Genomic DNA, 27752 nt, shown 5'->3' with positions numbered 1-27752 from the left:
ACTGTGGGCATCTCTGGTTCTTTCAGCCTTAGAACAAGGGCAGTTGCAGCACGGTTGGCACTGGAAGGGCCACAGATGCCATCCACTTCCCTGCCATAGCACGGGCACCTTCCACTCCCCAAGCCCTGTCCAGCCTGGTGAGTCTGGCTGCTTCCAGGCGTGGGGCAGCCACAGCTTCTCTGGGTAATGTGTGTCAGGGCCTCATCATCATCATAGGGAAGAATTTCTTCCTCATATCTAATCTAACCGTTCTCTCTTTAAATTTAAAGCCATTCTTTCTTGTTCTGTCACTCCATGTCCTTGTCCAAGTCCCTCACCGGCTCTCTTGGAGACAACTTTAGGCACTGGAGGGGGCTCTAAGGTTTCCCTGGAGCCTTGCTGTCTCTGGGCTGAACAACCTCTCAGACTGTATCCAGAGCAGAGGAGCTCCGATTCTTGGACCTTCTCCTTTGCCTCCTCTGGACTCGCTCCAGCAGCAACACATTCTTCTGTGGATGGACAAGACCGCAGAGCAGGACCACAGCACTGCAGGCGCTCAGTATGAGGTGGAGGATCCCCTGCTGCCCACGCTGCTGGGGATCAGCCCCATCGGTACTTGGGTAGAACAAGTTTTCCTCCTTCGCTCCTTATCACGGCAGCCACCCGCGGCTCAGGCACCCCACTAGCCCGCATCCCGCTGCACTCCCGCCGCGCCGGCGCCACGGCCGCCCTGCAGCCCGCAGCCCCGCCATGCTTCGCGCTGGGCCGTACCAACTGTGGGTGAGGGAGTGACACACACGGCGGTGTTGCCCCGATTCCGGATGCGGCGGCGGGAGCGGAGAGACCTGCGTGCGCTCTCATGCCCGCCTGATCGGGAGCGGCCGCTGCGACGGCTCCGCTACGGGGCTGCCGGTTACCTAGGTGCCGCCGCCGTCGCTGCCCCCCCTCCGTTGCGGCGTGGAGCATCCCGCTCCACAGGTGTGGAGTCCCGTCGGAGAGAGCCCATGTAGAGCGCAGGGGGACACGCACTGGACTGACACCCGTATCCCGGGGCGGTGGAGCTGCCGCCCGGCCGCTCTTGGGGCGGCTGCTCCGCCCCGCCGGGGGAAACCCTGTGTTGCCTTTCCGCACCGCCTCACACTGCTCCGCGCTCCCTCTCGCCACCGCTTCTGCGCGGTCCCCTCCCGCCCCCGCGCGTGGTGCCGCCCGGCGCGGGCGGGGCGCGCTGGAGGCGCGGGGGTCGCGCAGCCGCCGCCCCGGCCCGCTCCGACCCTGCGGCTCCCCCGCTCCGAGCTTGCGGCTCCCCCGGCCCGCCTGGGGGGCGATGCCGACACAGCGGGACGGTGGCGCCGGGAGCACCATGTCGGCTCCGGGCGGCCTCGGGGGCAGCCTCGGCGGGGACGGCGCCCACCAGGTCCGGGTGAAAGCCTACTACAAGGGGTGAGTGCGGGCGCCGAGCCCCCGGGGACGGCCGGGCGGAGAGCAGCGTCCGAAGCGGCGCCGCGGGTGTTCAGGGTATCCGGCACGGGCTCCCGGGAATACTCCTGGCTCAAGCCCTGGGTATGCCCTGACTTGTAGGGGAGGAGGGAAAGAGCGGAGGAAAGACCCTCCACGACCAACCGCCTGTGCTGAAATGGGTGTCAAGTGCAGGACTGGTGTCAGGGTTCGGGGGGGAAGTGGGATCCTCCCTTCTCCTGGGGTGGCCGTTTGGTGAGCAAGGATGTGCCTGAGCAGCCTCTGCCCTGCTCACCCTGCTTCCCTTCACCCCCAGGCCTTGGCTGCCAATAATAAGTACATATTCCTTCATAACACACGCCAGAATATTTGGGATCCAGCTTTAGTCCCGGTCTTTCTATGTTAAGTGATGTTCAGGACTAAAGGAAGAGGATGTTTGTATGAAAATTTGTTTCATAGGTTTTTAGGCTGTTTGCCAGGGACCGAGCAATTTCCAGGGGAGTCTGTGAATGGTAACTCAGATGCATCTACTGTCAATTATACTTCTACTCTTAAAAAAACCCCCAAAATATTAGGTGTCTGCAGAAATGGAAATCTGAATTTTGTGGGCCTAATTCGGTGGCTCTCCAGCAATAACACACAGAGCAAAAGAAACGTTCTGGCTTGGATTCACAGCCAGCTATTAAATAGTAACAGTTACAGGACTTAATAAGTTTCAGTGCAAGGGTTGCCAGTAGTTCATTGGGCCATTAAGCTTGAGGGGAGGTGATCTAAGCAGAAAATAATGTAGGTTGCATTTTTTGATTTAGTGTAAACACGATGCTCTTGATAGCTTCCTTCCAGTTGCATGTGTTAAGCACAAGAAAAGGTGTTTTACATTTTCAGTATTTACTCTCTGCTATCTCTAGCTGTGTAATTTTAAGGAGAGGTATAGAAACTATGCTGAGTGTTTGGTATTTGCTGCTGTGTTTGGTTTCTGGCTTGTGTCTTCTTTAGGGCTTTTCTTGACTGAGGTCTGTAGAAGTTACTGTAGAGACTGACACCCGTCTGTGGCTTTAAAGGACATGTGAGACACTGTCCAAGTATGTGAAATTCTGAGCTCTTTGTTTCACAGTCCCTTTAATCCACTTTTTCTTAAGGAAGCCAAGATGCTCCTGGCTATCAGCTGATTAGAGGTATTCATTTGGTCAGACAGTGAACTAAAGCGGGAACTCCTCTGGGTGGAAACCCTTTATTTTTCTTCTGCTGGGTCAGTTTTAATCTTGATCATTTCCACATGCAATCACATGGATTCTTGCTTTAGCACAGGGAGGAAGCAGTCCAGTGGGAGTGAGGAAGAAAATCTGCTACATTGGGCAGGAATGCTGGCTCATGACACTGGTAATAATTCCACAGGCACTGGAATGTTTCTTTTGAGTCCTGTCCATTGACTTTTTGTCTGTTAATGCAGTTATCAGTTTAATAATGGCATTGAGTCATAGAGGGTGTTGGTTAACCATTGTGAATACCAGCAAACTAACAAGCTGAATGCCTTAGTCATGATTTATTTTGAGATGTAGGCAAATTATTCTCTCCACTTTCTTACAGCAGAAAGTCTCAAGCCCCTTCTCAGACTTGCACTATCAAGTGGATATCAAAGCCAAACATTTTATCTGCACTTACCCTGAAATGACTCAGAGACTGAGAACTGAATGCTGATACCAAAGGCAGCTTTTTCCCCATTCTTCAAATAAACTGTCTCAGAGCTGGATCGAGGAATTAATGGAAAACAGTGTTAATCAGGAAGCGTTAATCTCTCCTAATTTCCTTTTAATGGAAGCATTAAATGGGTTGTAGAAGTTATTGGGAAAGTCTGGCTGTGAAGGTCTTTTCATCTTCCAAAAAGAGTTTCTGGTTAAAAAGAAAAAGAAACAAAAAAACCACCAAGCCTACCCAACCCAGCCACTTAGAAGCACAGATTTGTTCTTGAAACGTTTGGGAATCTGATAGTCGGGATACTTGCCTGGGGCAAAGAGCGAGCCTGAATCCCAAAAACTCGGCTGCGTCTGGCCAGGAGCCCAATTGCTTTTCTCAGCCAAGACAAAGACTTCACACAGGACCCTTTGAAGAGTCTTTGTTTCATTGAACCTTGCAGTGCTAATTCTTTATCTTAAATTAATGAAATATGTTAAAACAGGATGGGAAATTTTCCTAAAAATAAACACAGATCATGAGAATAAGGGGATGGGGAATTCCCAGAGACTTGGGAATTAGTGCATTAAGCTGAGCTTTTTCAGGTATTTCCTTCTCTCAGTTAAACTGTGCTTATCTTCCACATAGGATTGGTTGTTTAAAATTCTTAAAATAGTGTTACATATTTTAGAGAGTTACTGTGATCTGTGCAATGTGTGCAACAGAGATTCCTGAGGGGGTTCACTTTATTACTTCAAAGGTGGATTTTTGTTGATGAAATAACAAAGTATAGCAGCTCCGAGTGTATGGCACTAATCATCATCTGTAATTACAACCATTTCAGCACTCTGATGATATTCAAAGTTTGCCTTTTGTCTTAACCTCATTTGCTGGAGATGCTTTTTGTCAGGTCAGTACAAGAAGTTGTTACATCATTTATACGTATGTTGTAGGAGTAGGGAAGGGGTAGGGATAATTCACTGCTTGTGCTCAAGGAATCCTGTAGAATTCATGCTGATTTAAAAAACCAAACAGCTATGATAACCAGTTTTCTGTCACGATTAGATCTGCTAGCATGTGTTCTTTCAGCGCCTGACATAGATTTTATGCTGGTTCTAGCTGTGTAGGCTGTAATGTAGGTTAGAGTTTTAATAAAAAGGGGTGGATACAATGCTTTGCTCGCCTTCAGTTTGATTTGGGTCAAATGAAGAACACACTTGAAAGTCCTCTCATGATACATGGTAAACCTGCTTCTTTTCTTTATTTAAATTATTTAATTCCACTTTTGTTACACAAGTGGAAAAAGTGTGAGGAGAAAATACATTTTAATTGTAAAATCAAAATGTACCTCCATGAAGATTTCCAGGGTATTAATTTCTTAAGGATTCTTGAATTCTTGCATAATTTCTTTTTATTTTTCTTTATCTTGGGCGCTTTTTTTGATCAGTTCTTCAGTACAGCATCTTCTGTTGTCTGTTGATAATCTACTTCTTTGTAGGAGAGCATTCAGTTTAAGAAAACTTTGAATTAAGCATGTGAATGCATTTTCCCCTCTTGCTGTTTCAATATTTATTTAGCTTTCTGACAATATATTTTTTCCAGAAAAACAGACTTGAACAGGGGAAAGCAATACTTTAAATGGCTGTGAATGGCAGTGGCTGCACCTCACGGTACAGAAATTACCCTGATGCAGCAGAATTCTCCAGGAGTCCTGTGAGGGTTCATTGTGGGGAGCTCTAATTAGATCTTTTCAAAAGCCTTAATGACTGACCCAGGTGTGTGATGCATGTGTGGATATGTAGGTAACGTGTATAATGTGTCTGTACATTTCCCCATACATAATATGGGATATATGAGGCTGCAGGTGGAAAAGTCTAAAGCAGTAGTGTCTGTTCTTACAAGGTTCTTCTCTCAGGGGAGTTTAAGATCAGAGTGAAAAATGAGGTACAGATATTGAATTGTGTTTAATTGTTGCCACTGGTTTTGGGGTTTTTGTTGGTTCTGGTTTTGGATGTGGTTTTTTTTTTTTTTTTTTTTTTTTTTGTTAAAGAACATTACAGCTCTTGGATGATTTGTAAAAGAAAGTGAGGAAAGCTGTTTGATCTCAAGAAAGGTGGACATTATGGACTTCTATATGTATTTAAAATATGTTCTCTAGTGTGTGTTTAGGTTTAACATTTGCCTTCTCTCAGTCTTCCTAAGGTTTATGTTTTACTGATTCTGATATTTGCAGGATATTGACTCAGACAGGCCTTCTAGTAGTATGAATAAATGATCTTTATTAATATTTATGAAAGATAGAAGTGATAGCATATTCAATGAAAGTAATTCAGGACAAGTTCTGGCTTGTATATTTGCATGTTTCCTACTCACAGGTCCCTGATTAAGACCAGCTACAATAGTGCTAAAACAAATTGTAAAAAGTCTGGTGCTTCCATAGTAGGAGTTAATTGGCACCTCCAGATGTGGTGGTGCAAAAGGTGTGCTTGAATCAGATTTTCTTCTAATTTCCTATGTGTGCCAAGAGGGGACAAACAAAGATATTAATTTCACCTTGGGATGGCTTTGTGACAAACATGCTTGTCCCAAGCAGTGTATAACCTTATCTTCATCACAAGGAAAGACCTATTATCAAGAACATTTTCCCCCACATCTCAGTAAAAAAAAAACATTTTGTATCTTTAATGCAGGTCAGCAGGCTATGGTCCATATTCACTTTCCTTTGTTCCTTCATTTGGCCAACTAACTTTAATTTTAAATGCAAAATTTTTTCTCAATACAGTTTAGCTTCTTTTTGGCTTGAGTGAATGCAGCTTTTTCCTAACAAGGGCATCATCAGTGCTATGTTAGGGGCAAGAAGTGTGGAGACACAGAGGTGTGACTGCAGAGCCATTGTGATGGTGAGACCTATGTCAGCAGAAGTGTCAGGCTCATCAGGGGAGTTCAAATGGCAAAATAAAGTAGTAGGAAGACCTGTAACCTTTCAGTTCCTGTGTTACATAGATATTGCTTGTGGAACCTTGTTTATACTTGACATCATCATTCTCTTTTAACATTGCTGTTGGCTAGAGTTCTCTGAAAGACTGATTACTGTCTGCTACAGCAGAAGAGATATTACAAATTATTTGGTAACTCTTTGATACATACCTGCTAGAGGTATTAGAGTAGTAATTTAGAGAACATGCTGAAATTCTGAAATAATTAAACTCTTCCTTTTTTCTGAAGGAAAACTGGTGTACTACTTAAAGGTGTCAACAAGGAGTAAGAGTTTGGGATTTTTTTCCATTTGGTACTGGCTTTTACTTTAGAGATATGAAGAAATTCCAAGGCTGTTCAGTACATCTCAACATTGTGATTTTTCCTTTTTGCTGCAGTACAGATCAGTCTGTTTTAAGTGAGCTTGAATCATCACATTTGAAAATGTGCTGATCCTAATATATATATAATTTAATCTTCAGTTTTTGCTGAAGCATCAGTGATTAATCTCAAAAAGTGTGGTATGTAACTTTCTGCCTTTCTGGCAGTAGTAGTCATTTAACAAACTCTACTGGCTAGTTCAATCTCAGAAAGCCCTGCTATGTAAATATGTATAAATATAAATATGTTGGCTTCTCAGCACTCTTCAGAACTAATTTTTTTGTTTAAGAACATATACCACAGTGAATATATCTGTGCTAAAATATGAATCAAGGAAGGGATGGTAAACTTAGTGGAGCTGCTAACTAAGCAATGCCTGACTTCCTTCCCAGAAAAACAGGAAATACAGGTTAAGGCTTTGCCTGCTAATCCGGGCTTGCTGTGTGGTGGCTGCTGTGTGTCTGTGACATCGTCATGCTGTCAGATCCACCTGGTTGTCATCGGGCTCTCAGCTTGTGTTTTCGTAAAAGATGCAAAGGGAGACCTTTGGGTCTGAGAGGAGTTTGCTGGGTTGAATGGATGTGACTGGTGCTTTCAAATAAAGCCTCATTTGCTGTAAGTGACTGTCTAAATACCAGGGTCCAGTTGTTATTAGTTTTGCCTTTTGTCTCACGTGGAAAGAGCAGGAGCGATTCCTCTCCCAAATCACGTAGCAGCTTTTTGACTGCTTTATTCAGATTATTGAAGAAATGTTGTGTTTATCCTGGGCACACATCTGCTGTATTTCCTGGAGTCTGTCCCCTAAGTAAACCGAACCCAACTGATGACGCTCATAAATCCAGAAGCCAGCTCTCTGTTCTTCCACAGTGCTTAGAAATTGCCAGTTGATTTTATTCCTGCTGCTGCTCTCAGAGGAGCCTCAGGCAAGCAGTTTGGTTTTTGTGTGCTCTCTACCCCTCCTGAACACTGTTCCGGTTCCATAACCACAGCATTTTATGTTAAGTCACCTTCTTGATCTCAATCTGCCCATGCACATGATGATTTAAAGATATTTAACTCACTGCGTATGTACACTTTAGTCTGGTAGGAACCTTGATGGGATTTCTGACCAGGTAAAAACTCTGTTGTTTCAATTATTTTTTTAGCTCCCCCAAGCAGTCCTGGGCGCTGGCACCCACCAGAGCAAATCCAGCTGGGGGAGGTTTTTGTGGGAAGATTAATCTGGTAGCTCAAACATGGAGCTTTTATGCTATGTTTGATGAGTGTGTTGTAAACAGCCTTCCTCCTTCCTCTAAATGTGTCTCCCAGCTCCTTTGGTTAAGGGTCTGAGTCCTGTCACCTGTACCCTTTTAAGGCCCAGCCAATACAGTGGGACAGCATTTTTTGCTAACATATTAAAACCAGGTTAACTCACTTTTAATTATCACAGAAATACCCATTCTGCATAACAGTAAAGCAGTACATTTCAATTCTAAGTATATGGCTCTCTGTCAGCCTTCCACTTCATTGTGTGAAGCACCACTCTTTTTTTAAAGGCACTTTGAATATTTGCACATGCCCCCAAATCTTCTAGGAAATCTGTTTAGTATCTGTCATTAATTTTTCCTAACTAACATCTACACAATCAAAATTTAGTTGGAGTAGATGTATGTGTTTTTACATTTTGATACTAATAACTAAATAAGTGTTAAAGAGGAAGTAAAACCAGAAATACGTTTTGAACATTATTCAAACATTTGCGGCATTTAATTCTTGAGTTTCCACAGGTGTAAGAGATCTAATTTCTCAGTGTGGTTAATGTCTGCTGCAGCTCACTTCATAGTTACTTATGGGCATAAAATCTGAGTTTTTCTGAAGCAGATACCTGGAGGATTCAATGTCAAGTAATAAAAATCACTTGGAGCCTGACTTTGCTATAAGAAGGGAACTTGAGTACTTTATTTTACTTTAACATTTTGGATGGAGCTGCATCAGGGATGAGGTTAATATTAGTCGTGTATGTAAGGTGTTAGAGATGATGATCAGTGTTATGTTTTGTGGAATAGTTTCTGAAGTTTTCTTTGTTTTTTTCTTTCCCAGGGACATCATGATAACCTATTTTGAGCCTTCCATCTCCTTCGAGGGACTGTGCAGTGAAGTTCGAGACATGTGCTCTTTTGACAATGAGCAGCTTTTCACCATGAAGTGGATTGATGAGGAAGGTAAATCAGTGCTCATCAATACATTGCTCACCTTCCCAGCTTTTCTGTCCCTTTCATCTTTTCCTTTCCCTCTGCCTTCATAAGATAAGCTTACCAAACATAGAATCTGACTCCAAAAATGAGTTATCCAATGCCTTCTTAAGTAGAGCTTAATGAAGAGGTATTTGTTTCGCACTACTTAGTGTGTAGCTTGCTCTCTGTGTTTATAAACCAAACAAGACCTCAGTGACTATGAAAATGTTAATTCAATGTTAGGATTTCTTATTAAGGCAACAGAAAGCACTCCTTTATAATGATGAAGATTCCCTTTATATCTTATATTTTTTAAAGAGTTGAACAGACATTAAGTTACACAAATTGCAGTCTTTATCTAAAATATTGATATAATTTAATGTATAGAGTTGTATGTGTAACCAAAAACATTTATTATCAGCTGTTACTTTAGCAACCTAAAGTCTATTAACTTATAGCTAATAATAAAACTTCTTCCAAATACTAATGATGTGTGGTAACTTTTCATCAAAGTGCAGTATCAACTTTGACTGAGACCTCATCTTTAGGCTTACATAATCCATCTTAATGGATGAAAAAAGTCCCGAGTCTGTTCTCCCTGTTAACAGATGTCATCCATTGAGCTGTGTACAGTAGTAAATTTTTTTTTAAGGTTATTTGTAGGTTCTGTTTTCTCAGTGAAATTAATTCATCCCACACATAGGTTTTGAGCTACAGCTACAAGGAAGAGCCCTCTGAATTATGAGATTGCTGTGGAGTTATTTTAGCTGATGCAGTACATAAAAGGCTGCAGTGTGCAGTGATTTGTTGGCTGTGGTTGGTGTTTGCATGCAGCCATCAGCATAAATGGTGCTTATGGAACTGTTTCCACCCATTTCAAATTGGGCTACTGCCAGTTTATTCAGCCTAAAGCTAAACGTGGAGCAAAGTTGATTTTTAGAAGTGCCATATTGGCAGGTGTGTTGAAGATTATGTAGTCTTGGGAGTCTGAGCAGGTGGGGTTTTTTTCTTCTCCTCGTCATTCCAAAGTTATTTATACCAGGCAGATGCAGTACAGTAAAATGAGCAGTGTTTATTACTGAACTGTGCAGCAGAGCTACTGGGAGTTGAACATTTACTTTATTATATACTGGCTGTGTTGTTTTATCATCAGGAAGATAATGGACTCCTCACTGCAGTGGAGGAGTCTGCAGTGTTAGTTCATATCAGGAAATATATATATTTTTTAAAAACATTTAGTACTGATTCAATAATTTACTTGAAGCCACAGTTTGTTCTGTCTCAATTTCGACTCTTTAATTAGAGATAGGTTTACTTAAAAAAGGAAGGTTGTGTGTGCCTGAATGATTTTCATGTGTAGGATTTGATTTTCACAAGCAATCCATGTTTGCTTTAATCACTGACTTACGGTTTAATGTCAGTGGAGAAAAAGTTAATCTACCAATGAGAAGTGTGTTTAAAGCAAATCCTCCTGTCTTTATTTTGAATAATTCCTGCATGTACAATACATGGCTTCTTGCCAAGCTCCCAGCCTCTTCTCTCAGCACCACTCTGTAGTGTTTTCAGTTGATACTCTTTCTAGAAAGCTGTTTTGCTTTACTGGAAAATGCCTCTATCATATCCTCTCCACCAGCCTGGGGTTCACTGTTTAACAGTAGCATGAGGAAATGTGTGTGCTGGTGCTTGTTACGATGTTACTCTTGGTTTTTATAGTCTGAGAGAAGATAAGGGGTCTGGGGCATCACTACTTCCTGACTAAACTGGATTTCCCTGGACACTAAGGTTTTGATTTGTCATATAGTAAATGCCTTTGCAAGATGAGGGCTTCACATGTAGCTACTCTGATTTCATAGAGGTAATGGCACACAAGATATAATTTAATTGAGTAGAGTAATTTCAAAAATCTTCAGATACAATTGGAAAATAGAATGAACTTGATTTGATTTTAGACAAATTTCAATTTTTGCCATATTGGTCAGTTCAGCTTCACTTTGCCTTCTGAAACATCCTGCAGGTTGGACGCTGGCCTTGTGTGTGTCTTCAGTCTGTTGTTTCTCGCTATATTACTCAAAAGTAAATATTTTCCTATCCCAGCTGTCTTTAGTTGCAAAATTTGTACTACTCAAGCCTGTTGAGAGAGATGTCTGTAAACTTTCTGTTCTGAGTTTGCTTATTCTTGAGACCCTCTTTTGCTTCTGCCGAAAGGAAACACAGAACTGTTTGCACAGGTGTCAGAAACAAATGAAGAAAAACTGGTTTGTTGATTCTCTTAGTGAGTCTGAGTAAATACAATTGTTCCTTCTCCTCCCACCCTGCTCTGCACAGTGTAAGTTTGTGCTGTGGGTGGGCACTGTGGTGTCCAGGTTTCCAGCTGTAGGGGGAAGTGGTTTGGTGGAAAATGACTGGTGGCTTCAAAGACTCATCTGGAGGATTTTGATGTGCAGGAAACAATAAAGACAGAACCCTGAAAATGGACCATTTACACTTATTATTTATATTTTTTGCAATAGCATAGAATGCATAGAACCACAGAATGGTTTGGGTTGGAAGGACCTTAAAGATCCTCTCATTCCACCCCCTGCCATGAGCAAGGACACCTTTCACAATCCCAGGTTGTCCAGAGCCCCATCCTGTCTGGCCTTGGACACTTCAGAGATGGGACGGCCAGAGCTTCTGTGGGCACCCTGTGCCAGGGCCTCACCACCCTCACAGGGAAGAATTTTTTCCCAATATCTGATCTAAACCCACTCTCTGTCAGTGTGAAGCTGTTCCCCCTGTCCTGTCACTCCATCCCTTGTAGACAGTCTCTCTCTTCACATTCCTTGTTGGCTCCTTCAGGTCCTGGAAGGCCACAATTAGGTCACCCCAAAGCTGCTCCAGGCTGAACAGTCCCAGCTGTCCCAGCCTTTCCTCATAGCTGAGTCCTCCATCCCTGTAATCAACTCGGTGACCTCCTCTGGGCTGGCTCCAACAGGTCCATGTCCTTCCTGTTCTTGGGGAAGATACATTGGAACAAGTGCATTGTAATACATTAGAAACAAAACAAATTCTCTGCAAAAACTTCTGTGGGGTGAGTTGAAATTCCTCCTGCTGCTGGGTGTGTGGTGTGTGGTTGCACTGAAAAGCTTTTGCAGTGGCTGTATTAATTTAGATGCCTTGCAGTATAAAACACAAAGAGAATAGTTAATGGTCTGTTGCTTGTGAACTTTCTGACTGTGGTATTGACTGAGGACTCAAAGCAGTAAAACTTCCAGACTGGATCCAGTTTAGCCGGGATGGAAATGATTCTGCCTTCCTTAAGTTTGGTTATCCATAACCAGTTTGCCACTTAAAGACACGGAAAGTAGTATTTCTGTTAAAAATTAGGAATATGGAAAGGCAGACTTGCTGTATGGGATTTGGGCTAAAAATAAATTTCTGCTCATGCTGGAGGACAAGCAGAGGTAAATCCCTTGTTCTTGCACAGAACGTCTTGTGTAGATGAAGAGGGGGGGAAAAAGTTGAGCTAATAACTAGATGTATTTTCTTTCTTTGGGGCAGTGATGATTGAGACTCAACATTGTTTTTAAAATGTTTCAGTTACAGTATTATTTTGAGAAAGGCTTATTCTTTTAGGGGGCTAATTTTTAAGTAATGTTACTAATCTGCATCTGGCACCAAAGAAAACAGAAAAGCTTGAGAAACTTTATCATCAAGGATTTGGTATATAATTTAGTCTGCACCATCACAAATGGTCAACAATACTGCAGTTGTTTTATTAAAAAAAGTAAGAAACAAAACCAGCCAACTCCCATCTTTCTTTTGCCTTGGTGTCCTTTCTTTAAAGAATTATATTTCAAATAGTTGTGTGAAATAGAGTGTGAAAGTAGTAGTTACAGATCAGAAAAACAGGGTGTTGCACTTAGGTTGTTATTTGTCAAAAGTTTCCATTGAGGTTTGAGGAGAGACTTGAGCTCTTAACTGCTTTTGCAGCTCCCGGTGCAAGTCTTGGCAGTGCTGAAGCAGCTGTGAAAATAGAATTGACTCAGTTTTAATTAAAAATCCATGAAATAAAAGGTAATCTTAGAAGGTTTTTAGGTGCTGGAATATAGCCTGCACCTCCTATACTGAAATAAGGTGTAACCATGCTTGTAGCATGGTTTGTTGTTTTGATCTGCTTGCCTCTTGGGAATATCCCATATTTTTATTTTTCCTGAAAGAACTTGATATGACTCTATTTTCAAATGTACTCTTTGAACAGTGTTAAGAATAAATACTACCACATTTGAGAATATTGGATTTTTTTCTGCAATAATTATCCTGGAATCAACTGTGAGGTCCTGTGAACTGGGAACTACTGAGTGGTATGGAACTGACTGGGTTGAGGTTTGTGGTATTTTCTTTCCACAGGAGATCCATGTACTGTTTCCTCTCAGCTGGAGTTAGAAGAGGCCTTTCGGTTGTATGAACTAAACAAGGATTCAGAGCTTCTGATCCATGGTAGGTGAAATTTACTGAAATTTCCTGCTGCTCATGTTTGTACCTGTGAATGAGTGGAATTCTTACCTTCCATTCCTGTGCCTTTCACACCCTTCTCCCCTCAGGCCTGTGGCCATCCTGTCAAGGGATGCTGATGACCGTTCACTCTGCTTTTAGCTCTTCTTTTTTAAATTAAGGGAGAAAAAAATATTTTGCTGTTAGTTTATTCATGAAATCCAGCCTCTGTTTCTTCATTCATTCAGCCCAAGTGCCTACAGACATTTGCTGGCAGCGAATGGTAGAAGTGATAAAGTACAATTTATTTATTTATTTATTAGATTTATACATTATCCTGAAGTTGATTATGAATAAGTGCTTTAGAGCAGCATCTCTTTTAGGGAAAAAAGTTAATGAGCTCCATTTATGATGGCAAATTAATGAAAAGTTTCACTTCTCTAAAATTAGGTACTTCAGTTTTAAACTTAATAGTATCATGCCCCTGTTTAATGTGTAGTTGCTCAGTTTTTATTATTCAGGGTTATATGCCTATTTTGGCAGCTTCTCCAGAATATTTTTCTAGCTATTTGTAACTTTTTATCAGTAGAAGGTCAATTTTGGTTTATCAGAGATTAGAGCAGAAAAGTCATCATTATGAAGTGTTGGTGTGTTACACTAATCTCAACAGGCTCCTTCTCTTAAAAAGATGCAAAATATCTAGTTTATCATCAGCTCATTTGAAAGGAAAAGACAGCTTTCCAGCTTACCACAAAGAGTTTTAAAAAGTGGAAGAATATAATCTATTTGTAGATAGATTTCACTGCTTCTGTGCCGATCAGATTTTTCATCTGCTCTTTCTCGACTAATTTCTGTGTTTGACAAACTTCTGATTAAACTGGCACTAGGGCTGTCTGTCCACATTTATATTCTCTCTGATGATTACTGAAGCCGAATAAATTGTAAAAGATGGGTAATATTACTGAAGCTAAATAAATTGTGGAAAAAAAAACTAAAACAAACTCACATAGTCAACATCCTCTGTAACAGTTAGGACACTGTCATATAAGACATTTTTAGTATTTGGAAATCTTGACTAACTGGGAAGATTTGCCACATAAAAAACCAAAATCATTACTTTTTCTAGTTACTGTCTTTAAGAAATAGCTTCATTTATTCTGCTTTTTGAGTGTATTTCTCATGTATGTCACTGCTACGCTGAGTATAAGGGGTTTGTGGTGGTTTGCTGCTCCCCTGTTCTTAAAAAAGGTTTTGTTGAAGTGAAGTCAGTGCTGTTCTCTAGATGTTGAATGCCTTTCAGGAGTGTTGTATTTAACCCAAAGGTTTATTTTCTGTCTGAAATGAAAGCTAATCAGAAGTTAATGTTTTTCTTGCAGTGTTTCCATGTGTCCCAGAGCGGCCTGGCATGCCTTGTCCAGGAGAAGATAGTAAGTAGACATTTCAGCTAAGAAATACAGAAAATCAGTTCAGATTTCCTGTCTTAGCAGATTTTGATGTCATTTTGTTTGGCATCCTGCACGTATGAATATTAATAATGTAAATCTGTAAAAATCAAATATTTAAAAGGAATAGGAAATCTTGATGAACTTAATGTTTTTCACTTCTGAATCATTGTTAATAAGCATTTCACATTCCTGTTAACTACCCATGTCACTCTGCTTTCCTTGCTTTTGCCTCTTCATTCAAGACAGTTTTTTATCCTTTTCTTGTCTTTTGGAGATTTGCCAGATTGCTGGCTGACAGTTGTGAGCAGAGGCTTGTAACCAATGATAATGACTTACCATGTCACTATTTACAGATCTGTGGTTAATTCATTTGAAATTGATATTTAGGTGCTATCAGGAGGATTCTCCAAAAACCTCTGGTGTGTTAACTGTTCTAGACATTAAAGAGGTTATTTCCCTCTAGCCCTAAAGTTTTATAAAAAAGGGTGTGTCTGTTATGCACACAAGCATCTGTCAGGATGGTGTCCAAATCTCTGACCAATCCAATTTACATGTGCATGTTTAAAAGTTAACTTGGGCAGAATGGGTAATGCTGGTTATCTGAAAAATGAGGTTGCAGACTAAATCAGAAGGAGATTTCCAGCTCAGTGTAGTTTTTCATATCTCAGTTTTCAGTTTCGGTTTCAGACATGCCTCAAGTAATGAAAAATAAAGTAATAGCTAAAAAGAAAGAAAAAAAAATTAATAGTGGCAGCTGTGGATTTAAAGCACTGGAGGATTTGTCAAGCAATCTTATAAATCAGGACATGCTCCCAATTCACCTCCCTTCCTCCTTTCCCTTCCCCACAGCTTCTCCCCAAGTTGAGCTGAGGTATGTGTATGCTTTGCACACAAGTGCTTGTATTGTTTGGACAATTTACCTTCTCTTGACTCACTCTTCCTTTTAACGTCAGAAAAATCAGAATTAATTTTGAGTTGATCAGGATATTCTACTTCAAATGTTCTCTAAATCTTAAAAAAAGAAAAAAGGAAAAATATACTTGCAACATTCCTCTGTTTCTGTAAGGAGCAGGAGTGAAACTTTGTGAGTTACTCTGCACAAAAACCTCCAGGAGAAGATGATGTAGCTCTGTGTTTGTATTTGTCTGGGTATAATCCTGTGTTTTTCCTCTTAGAGTCCATTTATCGCCGAGGCGCCCGCCGGTGGCGAAAGCTCTATTGTGCAAATGGTCACACTTTCCAAGCCAAACGATTTAACAGGGTGAGACTCTTGTTGGGTACTTAAAGCCATGATACAGGGATGTCTTATTTTCATAATGATGATGCCACTGCCTTGAAAAGTTATCAGGTAGTTTTATTCTCATTTTTGTTGTTTGTCTATACACTTCTGGTAATCCTGTATCTTCAGGAAACTTAAGCAATACTAAATCATCAGGAACTTGAAATAGAAAAAAAAAATGAAACAAATTGCTTGCAATTCACTTTACATACACTCTGAAAGCATAATATCAAAGCTCCTGTGTTCCCTTAAAATCTTCCCAGAGGGCAAACTGGAATGTATTAGATGGCTAAAAGTAGGTACTCAGTTTTTGAACTTCTGGGAGTAAAATGGTCTGAACTTGCTTATGATGCACAGACTTTTCTTTCATGACTTTTAAAGGAGAAAGCTGAGGTGTTTCTCCAGGCAGCCTGTTTTTGGTGCCATGTAATCAACTGAAAATGGCAAACCATTCTGAATGTTTTCAGGAAGCAAGGGTTAAATATAATTAGCTAAGGACCAGGAAGACTCCTGCTGTGTTTAAAAACATCAACAGCAAAAACCAAACCCAAAGTATTTGAGTAAGTCAGGTCCCTTGACAGCTTCAATAATCTTTCCTTCTTCTCTAAGCTTAGTGTATTGTGTGCTTAATGCTTGAGATCGTCTCCACTAAACTTCATCTTGAGCATCCTCATGTCTAACTTCAGCTTTTTTGTTGTTGTTTTTTGACCTCATCTGGGTTAAAGGCTGTCAAGGCACCACGGTTAAATCAGTTAAATCCACTCTTGCCTCCATAGGCACCCTGTTTTCATGGATCTTTGGAGTTGTTTTGTGAATGTCCTTCCATGAGTGGTGACCTTCCCATTCAAATTCTGGTTGTTTAAGGTGTTGAAGCTTCTGCTCTCTTGCCTTCCTCTGTAAGGACTCACCTACAGAGAAAAGAGGAGATGAGCTTGGTTAATGCATGTCTGGCTGGATAGTTTTATTCTTCAGTTTTGCTCTTTAATGAGTTTGGTTGGTTTCTGGTTGCAGAGAGCTCACTGTGCCATCTGCACTGACCGGATATGGGGCCTGGGGCGCCAGGGCTACAAGTGCATCAACTGCAAACTCCTCGTTCACAAGAAGTGTCACAAACTTGTCAACATTGAATGTGGCCGACACACACTACAGCCAGTAAGTAAAACTGACCTGATAAATTCTCTCAAAAAAGAAGCAACCAACCAATTAAACAAATAACACACACCCCCCCCCCCCCCCCCGCCCCCATTCGGTTTTCAAACTGCAGCCTGCAAATAATCACAGCAGTTGAAACATAATTTTTATGGTTACCATGATTTTTGCAAGAAAGGTTGGGGTTCACTGAGCAAAATTGCAACTTCTAGCAAGACAGGAGCCTCATCTGCACCTCTGACATTATTCCCCTTGTCACATTTATCCCATCCTTCACAGGGATGTTGCCTAGCATGTACATATGTACACACTATTTTACATCTTCAAAATGAATAGGTGGAGTAAATTCTTTAAATATATGATAGATTATTGGATTATTTCCCATTTACAGCAAAAGAATAGGAAGAGCAGAAATTTTGACTTTGTTCCCAAGAAATTCAATCATCTTCAATTTTTAAGTTCTGAGAAAAATTGAGATCATTACTACTCCTGGTTTAATAAAGCAGACAGCTTTCAGTCTATATTTTGGGAATTCTTTTGACTAATATATATACTGCTGAAGGACTTGAGTTTTTCTATCTCACTTCTCATATGCTGTATTTCTTTCTCTTTTGTCACTTCTGCAGCTTCTGGAAACATATCATGACTTCTAGAAAAGAGGGAAAATAAGGAGTGTGGTTGTTTATTTCATTGTATATGTTTTAGTGACTATGTTGACTAATAAAGTTAAAATGTAGCTAGATTGTATTCCTCAGGGCTCATTAATTTCATTTATTGATTCTACAAAAATGTGTCTGACACTTGGACAGTTTCTTACAAAAATTCTGTTTACGTTTGCAGGAACCAATAATGCCTATGGATCCGTCATCAGTGCATTCAGATAATGTAGAAACAGGTAAGATCAATAATGTTTTTCTTTAAATTACTATAAGTTGCTGAAAAGTAAACTTAGAAGTAAAATTATTTTTAAAACCCTTCTTTACTTTTTAATAGAGTAAGGAAAATAAAGCAACTTCTTAATGCTAAGGGGGATATAAATATAAAATTCCAGTTTTCCACATCTTACCAGTTTCAGAAACCTGACTAAACAAAGAAGAATTTATGCTGTCGGTTACATTTAGTAAGCTGAGTACTTCAAATGCTGTGATCAAGCAAAAAAGCCCAGAACCAAACTCTCAACAGCATTAGCAGAGCTTTGCTGGAGTGGTGGCCAAACGTGTTTATTCTTGTGGCAATCAGCATGGTGGTCCTAATGCCAACCTATCTGTTTTAAATACTTGCAATAGAAGCATTAAACTATGTTTCTGTGACTGATAGAAGCATTTAACTGTTCCTCTGACTGTAGAAATTTTAAGGCAGAAGAAAATCCTGTTGTGTTGCATCAGTCTAATAAATTTTTCTTGCCCCTCCAGTGATACCATACAATCCCTCAAGTCATGAGAGCCTGGACCATGTTGGTGAAGAAAAAGAGGTAAAACATCTTATCCAAGCTAACTCTGTACATAGAATCACAGAGTATCTGAAGTTGGAAGGAACCCATGAGGATCTTCAGAGATCTTAAAGCCTGTGTGTCTGAATTTCAAGATGTTAGTAGTTTAATTTGCACAAACTGAAAATTAGCATAGAGGGCACATTTGGGTTGCTCCTGAGATGTGTGCATGTGTGGCTTGCATGCTACTTTATTTTGAAATAAAATAAGGTTGATTTGAGATACACTTTGATTGAGAAAGTGTTCTAAATTCTCCCAGTTTGGTTTGTTTCTTATCTGCCAAGACTCCTTTGCCTCCTTTGTTTCCCAGCACATTCCTTTCCCGGACAGTACAGTCCTAAGATAACAAGTGTTAATTGAATTACTTGTTTATTTTAATATTGAAATGTTGTTTGAAATGCTGACTTTTGCAGTTGCTGACACTGGCAAGGCTGCTTCCTCATTTCAATGCATCTTTGTCCACAGGCAATGAGCATTAGGGAAAGTGGCAAAGCTTCCTCCAGTCTGGGCCTGCAGGATTTTGATTTGCTCCGGGTCATTGGAAGGGGCAGCTATGCCAAAGTGCTGCTGGTTCGGCTGAAGAAAACCGAGCGCATTTATGCCATGAAGGTGGTGAAGAAAGAGCTTGTCAACGATGATGAGGTGGGCAGGGTGTTCTCAGTCAATTGGGCAACTCTTCCAGACAGCTCCAGTGTCCCCCAGGAGGTGGGAGCCAGGTCTGGGCTGCAGCACTTAGTGAGAATTCTACATGTGGCTTCTTGTACTGCTCTATAGGAGGTTCACAAGGCAGGTGGCCAGGTGGAGTCTGATTTTCATATGTTCAAGTCTGGGTTTTTGTCACAAAGAAATCTCACCATGCTAATTTAATTGCTTACTAAATCAGACCCCCACTGTGCAATTTTTGCACAGTGTTTGGTGAAAACATGCCAGAAAGTGCACTATTAAATTACTAAAAACTTCTTGTTACTGAGGATTTCCCTTAGGTTTCTTTAGACTACTCTGAAAATATTGAGTGACTGTGGCTTGCTGTCTGGGAGCTTCTGCATTTATTTCTCAGTCTACCATTGATTCCTTCTGCATTTCTTGGTACTACTTTACATTTCCCTGCGCCAGTTTATCTTTTATAGATCACTGTGTTTTCATTCCCAAGGAGCTTACACAGTGAGGCTAAGAGTCAAGGACATCCAGGAAATAAAAAGTATGCTGTCAGCTATTGCTTCACATTTCAGAACTATAGAATATTTTATTTCTTGCAAGTAAAACAAGGACAGCAAAGCCCTTGAATGTCTTTCTGCTAATTGTCATTAATACTTGACCTAAGAAGTGCAACAATCCTTTTCTGAATGTCACTTTTCTTCAAAAAATAGGATATTGATTGGGTTCAGACAGAGAAACACGTCTTCGAACAGGCCTCAAATCATCCCTTTCTGGTCGGACTGCACTCTTGCTTCCAGACAGAAAGCAGGTAAAGGTCATAAATTAATAATAAAATAGTCTTATTAAAAACATTTTATCCTATCAGGCACCTCAAAGGCCTAAATTTACAGCATAAAGTGTTAAGTAGCAAAGTCAATGTTTTGTAAATCTTTGTAGCATTTTGTGACCCAAGTGCCATGTGCATCTGAGGTTTTCAGATGGGGAAAATGTAAAGTACTGGTAGATTAGGTGGGAAGGATTCTGGAGAGGAAGAGAAGTGCATCCAGTAGGAAAAAAGGGATTGAGAATATGTGATAGAAGAGAATGTAAAATGGAAGGAAAAAAAGGCTTGAGGAGATGAAAATCAAAAGTATGAAAACCAAGGAATAATTGTCTCAAACTTGCCTGGATTCTTTGAAGACAAATCTGTGAGCAAGACTCAGAAAATAGACTGTGAGTTTTCAAAAAGAAAACGAGGTAATAGAGATGAAAATTACTATTTTTCTATTCTGTACAGTAATAGAAACTGATGTGGCTCCATACAGTCACTTGTGTAGTAATGACAAGCAGTACCTGTAATGGATGAGGAATCTGGGAACATTACATTCCTTTAGCAATGAAGAAATTATCTAGAGAAATGTTGTACACTTGATTTTTAACTTTGGGAATTTATTCAAAGCTGTGGTGCCAGAGATGGGAGGAGTGGAATGGGAATTGTTCTATAGCAGACATCTCACACCTTTTAGCTGTGCACACAATCATTGGTAACAATCCTGTGTGTTCCAGGTTATTCTTTGTTATAGAGTATGTCAATGGAGGAGATCTGATGTTCCATATGCAGAGGCAGAGGAAGCTGCCAGAGGAACATGCCAGGTGTGTCTCATTCCAGATTTCTTGCATCAAAACAGTGGTTTTCTGACACAGTGCAGCACTGCAAAGATTATAAGGGATGATCCAGCAAATCCTCTCCAGATGTTAAGGATTTAAGAAATGTGAAACTGCATCCTCATTTTGCTGCTGCAAGCCACCGTGTTTTTGTTTCAAGAAGGAACTGTAATAGGAAGCATTTAGATGCTCTTTGCATTGGCATTATTCTGTATGACTTCAGTCTGCTATTTTTTTTCTAGAAGAACAGTTTTGTGGTATTTTTTTTTTCATATCTAATGATATCAATGTGTTTCTTGTATAACAACCACTACCAGCTGTCCAGGCAAATGCTGAGTTCTTGGTGCATATGCTTAATCTCAGATGGTGAGATAAAAGAGATGGTTGCAGGAGACATTACTATTAACTAAAGACAACTTTTGAAGTGCATAGAAACGTTAGTATGATTATAAACAATTTGCCCCTTCTCTGTATAAAAATAATAGAATACTTGAGATTATGTATAGAAAATATCATACTACCAAGACTGTGTAATTGTGCTTTTGGGTTTTGATTACTTAATCAGTATTTCTTTCTACACTAGGTTTTATTCTGCTGAAATCAGTCTAGCACTGAACTATTTACATGAGCGAGGGATAATCTACAGGGATTTAAAACTGGATAATGTGCTCCTAGATTCTGAAGGGCATATTAAACTCACAGATTATGGCATGTGTAAGGTAAGATGTAGTTTCTTGCTAACCAGAAAAATCAACAATTAAGAAATTTTTATAAATTAAAAGATGTGGAGCCTTTAAAAGTGAAATTTCAAGATCTCTCTTTGTACACAATGCACACAGGCTGTAAATTCATTTCACTTCCACATGTGGAGAAAAGGCAAATGCCAGAGTGTACAGACTACACTTACATAAAGCACCTGGACCAACTTGTCTGGGAGGGGTTGGCTGAAATAGTCAGGATAAGGTGATTTCAAAAGAGGTTGAAATTATCAGTCACTTGCTCCTCTTTGGATTCTGTGGCACTGCCCATTTCCCCTGGGAAAACTTTTGTCGTTACAAAGACACTGGAACACGGCTTTGACTTTGCCATGGTTATTCAAGACTTAATTCAAAGTGAAGCTCTTAGCAGAGGAGTGGGGGATCTTCAGTTAACTGTAAAGTATTTTCTCCCCATCTTTTCCTAAAGGAGGGTCTGAGGCCTGGTGACACAACCAGCACGTTCTGTGGGACTCCAAACTATATTGCACCTGAAATTCTCCGGGGAGAGGATTATGGTAAATGGAATTTCTTATTGCTACTTTCTAACTTTCATTTTATCTCTTCTTATTGGAGTTGTTTAAGCAGTAGAAAGTAAAAATCTCCATTAGACACATGATCAGTCTTTATTCCACATCCTGTCTGAAAAAGTAAATAAAACCTTCAAATGAAGAGCAGAAAACATCATACAAAGCAAATGAGATATTCTGCATTGCACATTTTAAATTCTTTTGAACAGTCTTGAAGAATAGCTTGAGTCTTCCAAACTGATTATTGTTTATAACTATTTTAGATATACTTGCAGTCTGGAATTGTGTTTGGTTTTGGAGCTTTACATTTGGCAGCAATGATAGATTAGATACAAATTCATTGCAAAAAGGCTTAGATAGTAGATGTCCCTTTACGTGTTTTTTAAATTTACCATCTTATTTCAGTCAAATATTTCTTTCATGCCTGGCTCCAGATACTCCTGCTTATCACAAGCTTTAAGGGCTTAACACCAACCTTCAACCTCTTTGCATCTCCTCCTGTTGTACATAATGATCATTATTTTGTACATAAATGTCTGCTATAGTCCTTATCTCCTTTATTCAGCTAATTGGAAAGACTGGCAATACTTAAATTTTTGAACTTGTTCTTTTCTGTCTGTTTCTAGCCCCAGAGGTGTTGGTGTTTTTGTTGTGCAATATCTCCAGAGGTGTTTTCTCTCTTGAATTCCAGGCTTCAGCGTGGACTGGTGGGCCCTTGGTGTGCTGATGTTTGAGATGATGGCAGGCCGGTCGCCGTTCGACATCGTCGGGAGTTCTGACAACCCTGATCAGAACACAGAGGATTATCTCTTCCAAGGTAAGTACCATGAGTGTTCCTATACTTCAGTGCTTTGCTTCTACTTAGCCATTAAACTAACTTCAAAGATGCAAAGGCTGATAGGAACCTTGTTTTCTTGCAGTAATTTTGGAAAAACAGATCCGAATTCCCCGATCCCTCTCTGTGAAAGCAGCAGGTGTTCTAAAGAGTTTCCTTAACAAGGTAAGAGCTGATGTACTTTATCTGCCATATACAGAAATAGGGTAGAAAAGGTGAAAGCCTAAAGCAGAATTTCAATGGGGCTGGGGGCCCTATTCTAGATACTTCTCATAAAATCTGAACCTCCTGGTTCTCAGACTGGGATTATGAGTAAATTCCAAAGTGAAAGGCATAGAAATGCTCCAAGTGATTTCTTTAACCTGGAGAATTGAACAAATTTATCAGATTTAATTTGGCTCTGAGAGAAGCAGCTTAGCAAATGATTTGGACAGCTTCTGATGACTTCCTGGAGGGAGATGCAGAGGCAGGATGTGCTCACTTCTTGCTGGGGGCTCTCTGAGAGCCAGAAGGTGCATGTGTGGTAGTGGATGATGAGTCCAAACACTTGCTGGCTTTTAGTGAGTGGGAGGAAAGAGATACAGGAGAAACCAGTTTTGCATGAATTATTTTAAGGAAGTCACACCAGTCACTGCACACTGTTACAGCTCCCTGGTAGTGTGTGAATGTTTGTACCTGGAGATGGAATTGTCTTGTTAAAATAAGCTTCTTTCCACAATATTTACCAGGAGCTGTAGTTACTGCCCCAGTGTGATCTCCTGGCATAATCTGTTCAAGGAAGAGCAAGGGAAGGTGGGGGGAAAGAATGAAATTTGTTAGTAATCTAACCAAGCCTGCTCTAAAACCTATGGAGTGTTTAACAGGTCTGAATGAAAATGAAGAAAATCAGCATAGTCATTTATATAAAATTTAGTTAACGGCTTCCATATATTCATCCCTATTTCAAAGGGTAAATTGGAGCAGTTTCCAAAATAAATAATGCTAATTTAGTTCTTCAGTGTTCCTTGTAACTCTGGTGTTTCATTTCTCATGGGATTTGTAACATTGGCATTTTATTCACGTGTTTAGAAATATTTTCTTCCTTGCACAGGATCCAAAGGAACGCTTGGGCTGCCATCCTCAGACAGGGTTTGCAGATATCCAGGGCCATCCCTTCTTCCGCAACGTTGACTGGGATTTGGTATGTGAATGCCCCTGCCTTGGCTGAGGATCTTTGCATACAGTGACAAAGTTGTTTTGAACTTGACAAAGTTGTTTTGAGCCTAAGAGAGGTCCTTAAGCTCAAAAACATTAAGCTCTTAATTTATATTGTACCAAAATTATAATACACAATCTTTTTTCCCTTTTACACACTGTAAATGCAGTAGATTATTAGAATGTTTGTAGAAAGTACAAAAAATAAACTTAATAGTAATTTCCAGCCTTGTTTAAAAATAATTCAATAGGTTTTAACTCATTCTCAGTGTAACTAAGTGCATTTATTCTTAGATGGAGCAAAAGCAAGTGGTGCCTCCATTTAAGCCAAATATATCTGGAGAATTTGGTCTGGATAACTTTGATTCCCAATTCACCAATGAACCTGTGCAGCTCACTCCAGATGATGAGTAAGTAATGTAGAATTTAAGAAGTTCAGAGAAGAGAGGAAGCTTTTTTAAACTTGTTTGGGTGTTTTGTATTGTTAGTAGTCAGGTGAGATTATCCTGGCTGAAAAGCCTTCATAAAATGCATAATAACGTGCTTGATTTTGGTAGTGGATTTGTGGTTCCTTACTCTTGAGAGGCCCTGATTTGGGATGAGGAGGGAAGGACCTTTCTAGTTTGATTGAGCTGCTCCAGTTCAGATTTTAGGAACTTTTTAGGGTTTTATATAACATTCACATAGTATATAAACATAAAGAGTGTACATTAAATGTTACCTATGCAATCCAACTTCCTTCCTCATCCCTTTCTAAATGCAGACTGTACAAATTATGTTTAGAAAAGTTGCTTATGCAGGTGCAGTATCAATCACATCCTAATGTTTTCAGATCCTTACAAAACTGACTGTTTAGGGCAAGTTTTGAAACTGCAAACCTTGCAGACTGCTTTGTGAGTTAGTGAGTGAAGCCCAGTCACTGCTTTTGAGGGGTTTTGTGTTTTGGTACCATTAATGGGGTTAAAAGACCCCAGTGGCAACTGTAAAGGTAGAGCGGGACAAAAGAGGGAAAGGAAATTTTCTCAATTGCAGTCTACTAAACAGTTTAAATTTTAAGTCAGACTATCAGTTAATGTTATCTTTCTAATTTTGCTCTAATGACTGTTTTTTAATCCTAATAGTGATATTGTGAAGAAGATTGACCAGTCTGAATTTGAAGGCTTTGAATACATAAATCCTCTTTTGATGTCAGCTGAGGAATGTGTCTGAATTCTCCATTTCTGAACTGTGCCAAGTGTTACTCTGTTTGTTTCTGCATGGATAAACATCTCCATTTGGATGCACTTGCATAAAATGAGTAACTTAACATCCTGCCCTTGCCACCACCTAGTGTGAATTTTCTTTTTGTATTGATTATTGTCCAGGACAGCTTCTCATGCTGAACCTTCAGCTGCCAGATTTAAAACATTAGAACTTTCTAACAATTTTGCCAAATTTGAATTTTAATACAGGAGTTGGTCTCTGGGGCTCCTGACTGAACAAAGGGTCTGACTGTATAGTTTGCCAGTACAGTGTTCTGAGCAAGGAAAGGTTTTCAGTGCTTAATGGAAACAAATTGCATCAGGTGATGTAAGAAGTTATCCTTCAAGGATTTCAGATTTTTCAGCAAGATGAGTAAGAACTTATCACTTCTATAGTTCCAAATCTCTTCTCTCTGAACATCTGGTTTTCCTGTTCTAGACATAGAAATTAGAGCTTTATTTGTGCCCTTCAGACTGAAATGACAGCAAGGAGAGCAGATATTTACACTGAATAGGTCAAGACTGGCTGCTTTCATGGGGAATATTGATCCTACCTTGAAGGAGACTATAAACTCCATATCAGAATTGGTAGATTTGCTCCAGCACTCACACTAGGAATTGTACACTGATACAGAGAGTGCCTTCCTAGCCTGGCCCTTTCAGCAAGGGTTGGACATGGCATCAAGTGTCAGTTTAATGAAAGAATTCAGTTAACTCTTTGAGAAGTTAAAATCTGTACAGAGTAATTCAGCAGTAATGGGCAGCTAATACCGAACCTCATCCTATTTATTGCTTTTATACTTGCTGTCTTAACTGCATCAGAAGTGCACACGGTACAGCCACAGCCTGCAAAAAGGGCATTGGTTCCTTTTTTATCTTACTGCCACACTGCTGAGAATGAGTTCCACTTTGACGGTGGAAAAAGCATATCTAGAATAAAATAGGTGCTGTCCACAATGACTCCCTTAACTTCTGTCCTTAGAGATGGTGATCTGTACTCACAATCAATCCTGAAATGTTGGTAGCAGGCTCAAGGAAAGCAATTGAAAGAATGGGTGGAACTAGGACTAAGAAGTGTGTTTCTTACATTTCATGTTAGTAAGCAGTGTAATATACAGCACAGATAATTCTTATTTTTTATGCTAAAGCAATAGTTATGAATGTGTTGGGCTGAAGAAATGCCAAATGTACCACTTTTTTAAAATTATTATTATTTTGGTAAAAAGGGATTAAGAGACACTGAGGAAAGGCATCTGTGTTATGTAAGAGCTGTAAGAGAAGATAAGCATCACTAAAGCAGATCTGAGAATCTGTAAGCACAAGTTGGCAAACATTACCTGAAGCTTTTAGTAGACTTTTGCTTGGCCAGTGTCTTTCTGTGAAAATCCTTGTATGGCAACACTAATTTCATAGCACAAGTTTCTGGTGTATGTCTGTTCACTTCCATGTCAGCTGCAAGCAGAGAGATTGCACAAATCCACACTGGTGTCATAGTATGAGATTTAGTTAATCTTTTTCTTTGCAATGTGAATAGGAAACTCTTTAGTATTGGACTGAGTTTCCAAAACTGAGAAGTGATTTGAGGGGCTTCAGTTTCAGGGAAGTGTTGAACTTCCTCACTGTTAAAAATCAGGTTTCCTTACATTCAAGTTGCATCTTTTCAAATGTAAAATACCAGAGTGAACCTTCCTTTAAAGAGCAGCTAATGGGGTCAAGTGAACTGCTCTACATGCAGTTTGGAAATGGTGGTTTTTTAGCCTCTGACTCCTGTAGCCACATGATCAGTTTAGACATCAGGGCATAACTGATATTAAATCTGCGAATCATTTAAGGCAAACAAGAAAAGCCTTGTCTCTACAGTGGCATAATTTCCTACAAGGTATTAAGCCTTTATATAAGGAAGGACATTTCTGCCATTCATCACAGAGGAGTAAAGCAAAAGGTAACTTTTTTTACAATGTCACAGAAAAAATACTTTTTCTATTTACATATCTAACCATTAAGAATGTTGCAAAGTGACAAATATCTTAAATGACAGTAAATCCATTTTTACACTTTAATTTTCTCCAAAGTGCCATGATATTAACTGTTATTTTTCATTAATAGCATACAGCAACTGTCATAAATATTCAGAAGGGACATTGGGTGTAAGCAGTCCAGTGCAGTAGGTTTTGTTTTTTGGAGAATGTGTCTGCATCAGAAGCATGATGTATTTATGTGGAGTAACCTCTTTTTTTGTACACAAGTTGGATTCCTGTGGGTGCTCTGCTAGTTCATATTGTCACTACTTTTTTCCTGTTTCATGTGGATTATGGTCTTGAATGTTGTGTAATCATTCCCTTTATTTGTGCACACTTTTTACTTTAAATAAAACATTTATATTAGA

The 27752-nt window shown here is 40.0% G+C and overlaps 1 protein-coding gene across 1 annotated transcript; it reads left to right on the top strand.

Moving 5' to 3' along the window:
- The first annotated feature begins 1195 nt into the window (after positions 1 to 1195).
- PRKCI (protein kinase C iota) lies at positions 1196 to 27752 on the top strand. Its single transcript, XM_084212539.1, has 18 exons — positions 1196 to 1419; positions 8542 to 8663; positions 13065 to 13154; positions 14525 to 14575; positions 15769 to 15854; positions 16884 to 17024; positions 17862 to 17916; positions 18434 to 18492; positions 18976 to 19152; positions 19878 to 19975; positions 20713 to 20799; positions 21395 to 21530; positions 21997 to 22084; positions 22788 to 22913; positions 23017 to 23096; positions 24022 to 24111; positions 24420 to 24535; positions 25247 to 27752. Exons 1-18 carry the CDS (start codon positions 1304 to 1306, stop codon positions 25332 to 25334), a joined length of 1806 nt encoding a protein of 601 aa, XP_084068665.1. The 5' UTR covers positions 1196 to 1303; the 3' UTR covers positions 25335 to 27752.

This window comes from Fringilla coelebs, assembly GCF_963513975.1.
Source record: "Fringilla coelebs genome assembly, chromosome: 10".
NCBI lineage: Eukaryota > Metazoa > Chordata > Aves > Passeriformes > Fringillidae > Fringilla > Fringilla coelebs.
The sequence above is the reverse complement of the archived record's forward strand: the minus strand, read 5'-3'. Positions and strand labels throughout refer to the sequence as shown.